Source organism: Rosa rugosa, chromosome 7 (genome assembly GCF_958449725.1).
Source record: "Rosa rugosa chromosome 7, drRosRugo1.1, whole genome shotgun sequence".
Lineage (NCBI taxonomy): Eukaryota > Viridiplantae > Streptophyta > Magnoliopsida > Rosales > Rosaceae > Rosa > Rosa rugosa.
The window spans coordinates 6300818-6312429 of NC_084826.1; the positions used below are offsets into that span (position 1 = coordinate 6300818).

General features: G+C 39.8%; 2 protein-coding genes and 1 non-coding gene across 4 annotated transcripts; all 3 read left to right on the top strand.

The window, feature by feature from the left end:
• The first annotated feature begins 1938 nt into the window (after nt 1-1938).
• Nucleotides 1939-6595, top strand: LOC133721666 (uncharacterized). Its single transcript, XM_062148348.1, has 8 exons — nt 1939-2150; nt 2584-2768; nt 3188-3490; nt 3774-3982; nt 4064-4112; nt 4219-4308; nt 4443-4505; nt 4692-6595. Exons 2-8 carry the CDS (start codon nt 2601-2603, stop codon nt 6282-6284), a joined length of 2475 nt encoding a protein of 824 aa, XP_062004332.1. The 5' UTR covers nt 1939-2150; nt 2584-2600; the 3' UTR covers nt 6285-6595.
• A 327-nt stretch (nt 6596-6922) lies between these two features.
• TRNAF-GAA (transfer RNA phenylalanine (anticodon GAA)) lies at nt 6923-6995 on the top strand. The gene has a single exon. It is a non-coding gene; the product is annotated as a tRNA-Phe (tRNA).
• Nucleotides 6996-8769: 1774 nt separating this feature from the next.
• LOC133720370 (S-adenosylmethionine synthase 1) lies at nt 8770-11347 on the top strand. Of its 2 annotated transcripts, none has more exons than XM_062146629.1 (2): nt 8770-9015; nt 9938-11347. In XM_062146629.1, the coding sequence occupies exon 2, from the start codon at nt 9949-9951 to the stop codon at nt 11113-11115; it is 1167 nt and encodes a 388-aa protein (XP_062002613.1). In that variant the 5' UTR covers nt 8770-9015; nt 9938-9948; the 3' UTR covers nt 11116-11347. The 2 variants fall into 2 exon arrangements, with proteins under 2 accessions (XP_062002613.1, XP_062002612.1); XM_062146628.1 differs by having other exon boundaries at nt 8773-9022.
• Nucleotides 11348-11612: the final 265 nt, after the last annotated feature.

An 11612-nucleotide genomic window follows, 5' to 3' on the forward strand; every position in this document is an offset into this window, starting at 1 on the left:
TTTTAAACTTTTCCAAGCTTAAATTTATCCCCACCAACTCCTAAGAACAAAAAAAATCACTTCTAATTAAACCATACTCCACGTGCCTCGACGACATAGTAGTGGTGACTGACCTTCTTCTAGTTGAAATATGGTTGTGAAATCTCAAGATGACACGTAATAAGATCATCATTCTTATTCGTCATCATCGATGTCACAATTTTTTTTACAATAACTCATAGGGCTATTGCTGAATGGTGGCACTATCATAGGGCTAGGCTTTTTTAGTTATTGATTCGTTAGTTAGGTGACAAACCTCGATCATTTTTAGCTCGATTGGGTTTGTCTTGTCTATGCTCGTTGAAGCTCCTCTAGGAGCCTTTGTAGAAGTACTTGGTTTCAACGTACCACAATTGCGTGCTCGGCGTTTGGAGTCAGGTAGAATAGATTACCTACGAGGCGAGGTGTTTTTGCTAGCATAGACTACTATGCGCTATCAATGTGTATACAGAGTAGTCTTTTGTACTATTCGATCTAACCCATGATTCAGGGTCATATTAATGCTATGAACTCTTTATATCAAAAAAATTAAGCATAATAAATGAGGGCAAAATAGAAAGTTGTGGAGATAAATATTTTCTTTTGATCTTGAGAAAAGAGTAACTTTTTTTTTTTAATGAAATTCAACATTTATATTCATCACAAATCAGAATAGGCCGTTACATACCCTTCCGCTGTCATTTAAGACCATAGACAGACAATAAGCTAGTGGTAATACCCACAGGTGGTACATACATATAGTCTTACCCATTATATATTCAAATACGTAGAAATAACAGATATTCTCCTTCAGTACTACTCCAGAAACGCTAGAGACAAAGAGCATATAAATGCCTAGTTTCCTAATACAATGAATTATTGTAATTAGACTAACTAAAAACATAAAGATGGGCCTAGGGCAAAAACCCTAGCCCAAAATTCTGCAATCCAAGTAGCCCAAGAAGAAGGCCCACTCAAGGCCCAGCAGGCATGGCATGGCCTGAGATCCAGCCACCACCTCCAAACCACCAGTGCAGCCCCGCCCCCTTGCCTGCTTCGTCCTATTCCCACGCCTTGAGTTCGCCACAGTTCACTATGTCAGAAAACCCGACAAAACATGTCCCCACAAGAAATACAACGAAACCACCGCCGCAACAAAGCCGCATCACTAGCGCAACCCTGCCCCAGTGCCTGCTCCGTCATATCCCCGCCGCCTCGAGACCGCCACAGTTCGCCACACCTGAAAAACCCGAAGAAACACACCGCCACAAGAAACACAACGAAACCAACGTCGCCACAAGCTGCATCCCAGAACTCGTCTCAATTTCACCGTCCTCGAACGACGCCGCCAAAGAATTTGAATTGCGCCGCCAACGAATTTGAATCACGCCGTCAATCCAAACCTTTATCAACACGAATTCGAATCGTGCCACCTCCCAGAGATCTCCTGCCTGAAACTCAAAACCAACCATCACCTGCCAGAAACTTCAGCAACCCAATCAAAGGACAAACCGAAATAGCTCATTCAGTCCCCGTCCGTCCGGCAACAGAACCACGTGACATCGGCGAGGCCAAGGCCAACTGAGGTGCCAGGGCCGCTGCCGGACGAGAAGTTTGCACCTTGGTCGTCGCCAAGGTAGGGTTTCTCTCAAAGGGAGAGACTCCAACTTGATAAATAATAAGAAAAAAGAGTAACTCCAAATTTATGAAATGAAATAATCATAGACAATGAAAAAATTTTGGTCCAAAAAAACGAAAAAAGAAAAAGACTAAGAAAGGAAAAAAATCCGTTTTAGAGGGAAAACCAAATTTCGGTTTTAATAAGGCGCATCAAAAGGAATTTAAATACCAAACGTCCCACTCCCCAACGACGCCGTTTCGTCCCAAAGAAAACCCTATACGACGTCATTTAAAGTAGTCCGGCCTTTGATTCCACCCAGAAATTGTATCGGAGAGAGAGTCCAGAGAAAGCCCTGGGTTTAATCACATGGATCTCTTTGTTTACTGAGAAAAACGAAAGCACCACGCGCCTCAAATACAAATTCTTCTTTGATTTTTGGTGGGTAAAGTGAATAGTGATTCCAATTTACCTCTCACAAATCCTTTGGTCTGTTCACAAAGAGTCAACAGAGGTTGGTTTTCTGTATCAATCTATATGAATTACTTGGGAAAGTTTGGATTTTTGTGATGTTTGTGATCTGGGTATGTTTGAAAGAGTTGGAATTTTTCTGGGTTTTGCTTGAAATGGAAATGTGGCTTTTGGTTGTTTTGTGAAATGATCTTGATTAGGGGTTTGGGATTAGTGGGCTTTGTTTTGGCTTGCTTTGTTTGTAGACAAATGCATTGCTGTTTTGTGAAAGAGGTTTTTAATTAGTTTGGGTTTTAGCTCATTTACAATCAAATGCATAGGCTTAGGAGGAAATGGATATTTGTGAAGGATTTTAGGTTCTAAAATGTGTTTCGGTTAAAGCTTTAGAGCATAGTTAGATGTTAAAGGTTATTGCTTTTTACTGTGTGGGTTATGTTGTAACATTATTGAAACCGATGATGCATACTATTTGGCAGAAAAGAGAAGAAAAACTATGGACGATAGCTGTGCTGTCTGTGCGGAGACACTTCAATGGGTCGCATATGGTCCCTGTGGCCATCGAGAGGTCTGCTCCACCTGCACTATTCGCCTCCGTTTCATCTGTGGAGATTCCCATTGCTGCCTCTGCAAGAGTGAATCTAAGATCATCTTTGTCACCAAGGTCAGACATCATCACTGTTTATGTAGTAAAGTGCACATTATGGTTTTTGGTCTGGTAGAAATGTAGAATTACAATGCCAAACAAGTTTAATGTAGTAATGTACTTTCCAGGGTTATAATGTACTATCTTGTTGGATCCAATCAATTCATAACCAGTTTCCTATAGTACAAGTATAACTATATTCCATGATTAACATCTGTCTCCATTATTTGGTAGTGGAGATACTGAAGAAGATAAGTACTATTCTAGTGTTCTTATAGTGTGCATCTAAGGAATAAAGAATAGATGATTATTAATGATGTGAAGTTACTGCTAGATCAACAGTTGAGTACTGTTCTTCTATTTTACATCTAATCTACATAATTGGGATGTGTTTTTTGCTCTTACAAAATTTCTCTCTTCCTGTTTTATGTCTCCAGGCGTTAGGCGACTATACAAGGATGATAAATGATTTTTCTGTTTTGCCAACTCCTCTAATGGAGGGTCAACTTGGACCATACTGGTACCATGAAGGAACACAAGCCTTTTTTGATGATGTTGATCACTACAAGATGATAAAGACCATGTGCAGGCTATCCTGTAGTCTTTGTAATAAGATTAATGAACAAAGGAGTGAGGGGTCGAAGAAAAAAGGGGAATTTAAAAATGTTGAGCAGCTGAAAAGTCATTTGTTTCATCGGCATAGGCTGTTTATGTGCAGTCTATGCTTGGAGGGAAGGAAGGTGAGATATATTGGATGAAACTTTGCATGATACATGTTTTTTAATCGCATAATGTGGTACTCCAAATAGATATTTTGAGAAATACTGTGGCTTTGAGGTTATGCATTTCTGCTGCTGATCATTATCATTTAACATGTCGTATTGCTTTAGACATGAGATATCATCATAATGTTGTCATATGTCTATCTTGTTTTGGAGGGTTTATACTTAGTTTGATAACTTGCCAAAATTCTTCTTTTATTTATTTGCACCCTGTTGTCTCTGACATTAAGTTGTAATACAGATATTTATATGTGAGCAAAAGTTATATACTAAAGCACAATTGGATCGGCATACAGAGACAGGTGATTCAGAGGTAGATGGCAGTGAGAGTGAAAGAGGTGGGTTTAAAGGACACCCTATGTGTGAGTTTTGCAAGAATCCATTTTATGGAGATAATGAGCTGTACATGCATATGTCTACCGAGCATTTTACTTGTCATATATGCCAAAGGTAAGCTGCTTTGTTTATGAGAAGTTAAGTGTTTATTTTAAACCTTTATCAAACTGACACATTTTTTGTTCTGTGATGTAGGCAGTGTCCAGGACAGTATGAATACTACAGTAACTATGACAACTTGGAGGCCAGTTTTACATTTATAACTCCTTATGAATACTATAATAACTTGTTGCAAGTACACTTTTATACTCTAGATTTGCTCAGTAGCTGACATAAAGTCTAATTTACAGATTCATTTTCAACAAGCGCACTTCTTATGCAAGGATGATGCCTGCCTAACAAAAAAATTTGTTGTTTTTGCAACTGAATCTGAAATGAAGGTGACATTTTAGAACTTGGTCTTCGCTTGCCTTCTTTTCCGCTGTTAATTTTGGACTTTTAATACATGATGTAAACAGAATTGTGTTTTTACTTGTTGTTTTAAGGTTGCTCTGACTTCAGTTTATATCTGCAGAGGCATAATGCCAAAGAACATGGAGGGAATATGTCTCGCTCCCGGCGTAATGCTGCTCTTCAGGTTTGTAAGATATAACTTATTTCAATCTTAGCTGATAGGTTCTTTTTCACTTTTTCCTGCTTTTTCTTGTCTACTACATTTTAGGTATTTTGTAGCCATGTTCTGCATCAACTTGCATCCTCAAAGTTCCATTCATGTTTAAGATGCCAATGTAATCATGTGTTTTTTTTTTTTGGTCTAAACCAGATACCAATAAGCTTCCGGTGTAGGAGAAGTAATGAGGAAGATCATCATGGACCCCATAGTGGAGGACATGTTTCTGATGTTGATGCTGAAGATAATCGACTTTTCCTGACTGTTCAAGCTAGTGTCGATACAGCCAATGCAGAAAGGTTTCGTAATACATCCTCTAGTGTCCAAGCAGTTTTTGATCGTCGAAGAGCAAGTGACTCTGTGATTATTGCTGGCCGTTTTGAGTCATTAGCTACTACAGAAACTGAGTCATCTGTACGATGCTCTAATGCTTCAAGAGAAAACTCTCGTAATGTACTAGCAGAAGAATCAGCCTTCCCTCCACTTCCTCTGGCTCAAAGTAGCAGGCGACAGAAGTTTAGAAATGGTTCCGAACGGATGGATGGTAGCACAATGGCATCTCAAGTTCGTCGCCTTAATACCGTAAATGTCCTTAATTCTTCTTCAGCTTGGCCCACAGCAAGGCGTCAACCTAAATCATCTGCCAGTAGTTCTCACCAGTTATCATCATCTAGTTCTCCTGTATTTTCCCAGAGTAATACTGCAACTATTAATAGGACTATGCCTTCTGGATATGCAAGCTCTGGTCCAGTGAGACAAGCTGCAGCTAATGGTTTTGTATCATCCAATTTTCTTAGCACAGTGAAGTCACCTAGCACTAGTAAGGTTGGCCACTCTACTTCAGCTCCAAACCTTGTTGAGAGAGGATCTATAGACTCTGATTTTCCTACTGTATCTTCTACTCGAACTAATAGAGAACCTGCAAATAGTCAGACAATAATACCCAAGGTCGGAGATGTTCAGACTGCCAACAAGTCCCTTGTAGAAAAAATCCGGGATGCTTTAGAATTTGATGAGAGCAAATTCACCGCATTTAAAGAAATATCTGGAAAGTACCGCAAGGATCTAATCAACACCGGGGAATATCTGGCCTGTGTGGACCAGTTTGGCTTGTCACACTTGGTTCTTGAGCTAGCTCAACTGTGTCCTGATGCTGAGAAGCGAAGAGAGCTTGTTGAGACTTACAATTTCAATGTGAAGAGCAGTCGTTCTCATGGAATCAATTTGAGTATTGGTGGTGGCAAGTCAAAGAGCAGTTCCAAGAAAGGCAAGGAAAAATGTGTAGATAATGGGATCAGTAGTTCAAAAGATGCTTTGAAGTTGAATTGTAAACCTCCTGTCGAAGATGCAGTGGTCGTATTGAAGAATGATCATCGCTGCAGCAAAGGAAAGTCAAATATATCAGTTGAGGATGAACAGATCAACCTGGATTCTGGGAATCATATGCCGATGGGTCAGAATGGTTCTCAGTCAGCTGGTGGCAGCTCAAAGAAAAATTTGGGGAAAGGAGCTAATAAGCAACAAAAGAAGGTTCCCAAGTTTCTTAGAAACCGTCTTGGTGATGATGCTGTAGCACTTGCAGAACTTGGTGATGCTGAAACCGGACCTGACCTGATTGAAGAAAAAACAGATAGAGACAAGGATCCCCCCGAAGGGTTGCCAGTTCGTGGTGTTTGGCAAAATGGAGGTGGCCATAGACTTGTGAAATTGACCATGAGAAACCCTCCAAAACGAGGAGTTGTCTGATCTGAGTGCAGAACGGCCAGTAGTATTAAGAGGGTTGGCACCAGATGGACCATTTCTTTTGTGTGAATGTTTTTATGTCTCTGTGATACATGGTCTGTATGTTTTCTGCAGTAGTACCAAAACAATTTGCAGTGGCTAGACAATTGAATGAGTATCTTTAGAGTTTAGACAATCTCTCTCCCAAATTGGAAGAGCAAGATTTGGTTTCTGATGTTTTCTATGTAAAGCTTGTAATCTACCAGGAACTACAGGACTTAGGAAAGTCAACGAAAAACGTTTTCCAGAAATGTGATTCCATAAACAGCTTTCATGGTACTTCGAAAGTTCGAATATCTAAATGGTATGTTTATGGATTATACTAGTGATTGTCTAGTATTTTGGGGGCATTGGGGCTGCTTGTTAGGAAAAATGGATTATTATGTGGGTTATTCTTTGGCAGAATGCCTCAGTCTTTAGGAATCTGTGGTAGAAGAAATGGACAGCGACATTCCCGGATGGATGCAGACACGGAGAGAGAAATAATCTGATCTCTGGGAGTGATCTCATCCCCACGCCTGGCTCAAATTCTGTTGCTTTGCATGGATGGTTTGGGATTTATATGAGATAAATATATATATGTGTGCTTACTACTCAAACGTGCGGGGATAGCTCAGTTGGGAGAGCGTCAGACTGAAGATCTGAAGGTCAGGTGTTCGATCCACCTTCACCGCATAGGTTTAATTTTTATTTATTTATTTATTTATTGTGGAGCTTTTTGTTCCTTTTTTTTTTGCTGTTTTTTTTTTGTCTTTTTTTTTTTTTTTTTCTCTTTTCCTTGGCAAAAGTGAGTATTTTATATAAGCTTTACTTTAGAGTTCAGAGTCTAAACATTATGAAACATGGCCAAATAAATTCATGAACAAGTTAAAAAGAATGCTCAACTTTTCCTATAATAAGAGCAAGTTCACCCGTTGGGTCACCGGGTCACCTACTATTCACTGCTTTTTAGTGTATATTTTCATTCTCTGGGTCACGAAATACACTGTGCCCGTGACCTAGGGCACGAAATACACTGTGCAGGTCACCATGGTGACCCAGAACACTGTACAGTGTGACCCAGGGCACAAAATACACTGTGCTCGTGACCCAGATGGTGAAATTAACACTAAAAAGCAGTGAATAGTGGGTGACCTGGTAACCCAACGGGTGAACTTGCTCTAACAAGTTAAAAAGAATGCTTAACTTTTCTTATAATGCTTTGTGACATATATAGGACTGCTCTGTGACATCATGGCAGGATTCAACAACAAGTTATACATATATTTTCTCTTAATCAACTCAAATTAGACCAACCATAATCCAACAACTTAACATTATACATTTATACCTTTCTTTTTCCATAGAGTAAATTCAAAAGAGGTTAGGTGGAGACCATTTGCAATTAGCATGATGTGCAAACAACGTGGACTCCAATACTTTGATGAATTATGAGCTCTAACTAGGCCTACCCCTTACAGGATCTTAATTATATATGATTGAGATGCACCCTTTGTTAGTAGATTTGTTTTAGTGATTCTTACGCATCTAAGGTACGTAGATCAGACCACAATTACAATATAAATGAGTTAAACTTCTTATATAAAACCCCCATTACCACCTAAAAGAGATTGGAAGCAAAGTACGTAGCTTTTAAGTAGGATTATATTATCATGGTGACAGTTATCTTTCATCTAATGATCAAATTTAAGGCAAGTTTTTGGCTGGTGCGAGTACGACTTTAGAGTTTAGACTATCAATTTACAGATATGCATAACGCATGGAGTGCCAAGGCAAATAGAGAGCTAATGTGAATTTTATGAATCACATGATCATGTGTGACTATTGAGTTCAAACCCACATAATGGAGTTGGTAGACATAGAATACTTCACCAACTCCAAACCCCAAGTTGGTGTGGATTCAAGAGATAGGTGGGGAAATTGACAATCTTTGCGGCGAATAAATTTTAGATTCTTTCAAGTCATTTTAATAAACATCTTGTTTTGCAGGTCATATACCAATCACTGTTGCATGAGAAGAAAATAAGAGAAGAAGTTGAATAACAAAAAATGGTACGTAGATCATTGGTGAGTATAATGTTGAATGTGAACGATTATCTACTATGATGTCTTTAAAATCCGCTCATGATCTTGCCTTGCCCCAGCCCCAACCCGTAAATGAGTCGATAAAATGTAGTAACTGGTAGATTGAGATGAAACCGAGATTTGAACCTAGTCGAAAAACCTCTACAACAGTTCATGGTGCTTTTTGTTTCCCTAATTTTGGAAGCAAATATTCGAGATGTATCCCTAAAATAAGTATTGGGTTCGATACTAAAACATAGCTAGTGGCTTGAAAAAGCAAAAATAGGGGAAATGGAATCTCAAGTTTTTTGATCGACGAATATAATGGAATCTCAAGTGGGTACGTAGACAAAAAAATGGCTGCAAATACAAACCTCCATGGACAAAACCTCAAAACTAAATCGGAGGGTCAGTCGCTTTTACCCCCCCCACCGACTCCCTCCAGTCCAAGTCGTCAGTCCATCTCATCCAATGGCCATAAACTTCATGAAACACGTACAGCATAACCTTTTTGAAGTTCCCTCGATCTATAAATACAAAGCCCTGAGCCAGAGTCTCAGTGTGAGAGAGCCAAATATTCCAGCTTTGGGCACCCAGATAATATAGGCAGCTCAGGATTCTTGCTTAGCAAGTAAGCAGTGAGTACCATTTACACATTATATTTCATGCTAAGGCCTTTTGCTTTCTTGTTTCTCTTTTTAGCTAACTGCTACAATTTACTTGGTGTTGTACACAGCTTTGAGATTTTTCTTTGCTTCTGGGCTCGTTTCGGATTCTTTGGGAAGAACTGTCATTAGGGGGTCTTTCATATGAAGTTCAATTAGTCTTTTGATTGTAAACGTGTTCTTTGTTTCTTGAGTTGTTTGTTGGTTTTAATTGCCTCACAATTAGTTTTGAATTGACTGTTTTGTTCCCCGATGTTTAAGTGGAAATGAACAATTAGGCCTAATTGGTAATTCTTTATGTATAATTTTCAGTCAGATTTTGATTTTTTTTGTTTTTGTTAGTAAGGAGGACATTGAATAGATCTAAGTTCATGTCTTTGGCACCCAACTCTGGGCTTAATTGTCTGACTTCTGGCTCTTGTTTCTTTGCCTCTAAGTCTTGTGGTCTATATAGTGTTCATTGGATTTCTTAGTTCCGCACCAAAATGCATGTTTTACTTGCTTACAGTGATGTTACTGTGAAGAGTCTTACTTTCATATATGTTCTCAAAATCTGAGTCAAGAATTTAGGCCATTTCGATATTAAGGTTAATAAGATTGATTCTCCTTCTGGTAAATTTGATCCGATTTTTCCTTTAATGGGTGTGTGGTAGAAGCTAGGTTGCCTGATTCCCTTTCCTTTAGTATAGTTACTTTTGGAAATTGTGAAAAATAAGATACCATGTTTTGATGCTCCAAGCAAAGCAATCTTACGCATGGACTTGATGTCTTATTCCAACACTTCTAATATTGCTTGGTCATTTAGAGTTAGATTCCAATATGTTGCTTAGCTACTAGTTACTTAAAAATCTGAGGTTTTTATTCATTCTTATTTTGGTCATTTTGTAGCTTCTAAGAAAATGGACACCTTCCTCTTCACCTCCGAGTCTGTGAATGAGGGACACCCCGATAAGCTCTGTGATCAGATTTCCGATGCAGTGCTTGATGCCTGCCTTGAACAAGATCCTGACAGCAAAGTTGCCTGTGAGACCTGCACCAAGACCAACATGGTCATGGTCTTCGGAGAGATCACAACTAAAGCCGAAGTGGACTATGAGAAGATAGTGCGCAACACCTGTCGCAGCATTGGATTTGTTTCGGATGATGTAGGCCTTGATGCTGACAACTGCAAGGTCCTCGTGAACATTGAGCAACAAAGCCCTGATATAGCTCAGGGTGTGCATGGCCACCTCACCAAGAGGCCTGAGGAGATTGGTGCAGGAGACCAGGGTCACATGTTTGGTTATGCTACTGATGAGACCCCTGAGCTTATGCCTCTAAGCCATGTTCTTGCTACCAAGCTTGGTGCTCGTCTCACTGATGTTCGAAAGAATGGCACCTGCCCTTGGCTGAGACCTGATGGCAAGACTCAAGTCACTGTTGAGTACTACAATGACCATGGTGCTATGGTTCCAATCCGTGTCCACACCGTTCTCATTTCTACTCAGCATGATGAGACTGTTACCAATGATGAAATTGCAGCTGACCTCAAGAAACATGTCATTAAGCCAGTTGTTCCTGAGAAGTACCTAGATGAGAAGACTATCTTCCATCTCAACCCTTCAGGTCGATTTGTGATTGGTGGACCGCACGGTGATGCAGGTCTAACTGGCCGAAAGATCATCATTGACACCTATGGTGGTTGGGGAGCACATGGTGGTGGTGCCTTCTCCGGCAAGGACCCTACCAAGGTAGACAGGAGTGGTGCCTACATTGTTAGGCAGGCTGCTAAGAGCATTGTGGCCAATGGACTTGCTAGGAGGTGCATAGTGCAGGTCTCATATGCAATTGGTGTCCCTGAGCCACTATCGGTGTTTGTTGACACTTACGGGACTGGAAAGATTCCGGACAAGGAGATTCTGAAGTTAGTGAAGGAGGCCTTTGATTTTAGGCCTGGAATGATTGCCATTAACTTGGATCTCAAAAGAGGAAGGTATTTGAAGACGGCTGCTTATGGACACTTTGGTAGAGATGACCCTGACTTTTCGTGGGAAGTGGTCAAGTCCTTGAAGTGGGAAAAGGCGTAAAGAGTAACGGATGTGCTTCTCTCTCTGCTTTATAGCAGCTGATCATTGATTTGCTTCTTCCAAATCAAGAAGAGGCTTGCTATTGCTTGCTTGTGATTGTGTGCATGTGTGTTTCTTTTTCTTTATTTTATCAAATAGCTTTATTTGGCATGTTGAATCATACTGAAGAAGATTGTGGAGTTTTTAGTTTGGTGAATGAAACAAGTAGAAAATAGCTCTCTTGATCTCTGTATTAGATTTCTGTGCAAAAGCTAGAAAGGATCAGCTGCAAGGCCACATCAAAATCAACATCAATGTACTAATACAGTTGTTTGGGGAACTCTGAAACTCTGAAAGTATGATAACAAAAGCTGTTTAATTTAAAACAAACACCAACCCCATTGTTGGAGTAGAACTGATACAAAAATTATCCTTTTCGGCATCAAGTTAAAGCCTGTTTCATGACTTCATCTCTATGTACAAGAAGGGGCATTGAAGCTAAGTAGGGCTATTTTTAT

Coding starts and splice junctions, on each gene's coding strand:
- LOC133721666 (XM_062148348.1), top strand. CDS start 2,601: ATGGACGATAGCTGTGCTGTCTGTGCGGAGACACTTCAATGGGTCGCA. Junction 2,769..3,187: donor AGATCATCTTTGTCACCAAG/GTCAGACATCAT, acceptor TTATGTCTCCAG/GCGTTAGGCGACTATACAAG. Junction 4,506..4,691: donor GGCGTAATGCTGCTCTTCAG/GTTTGTAAGATA, acceptor GGTCTAAACCAG/ATACCAATAAGCTTCCGGTG.
- LOC133720370 (XM_062146629.1), top strand. CDS start 9,949: ATGGACACCTTCCTCTTCACCTCCGAGTCTGTGAATGAGGGACACCCC.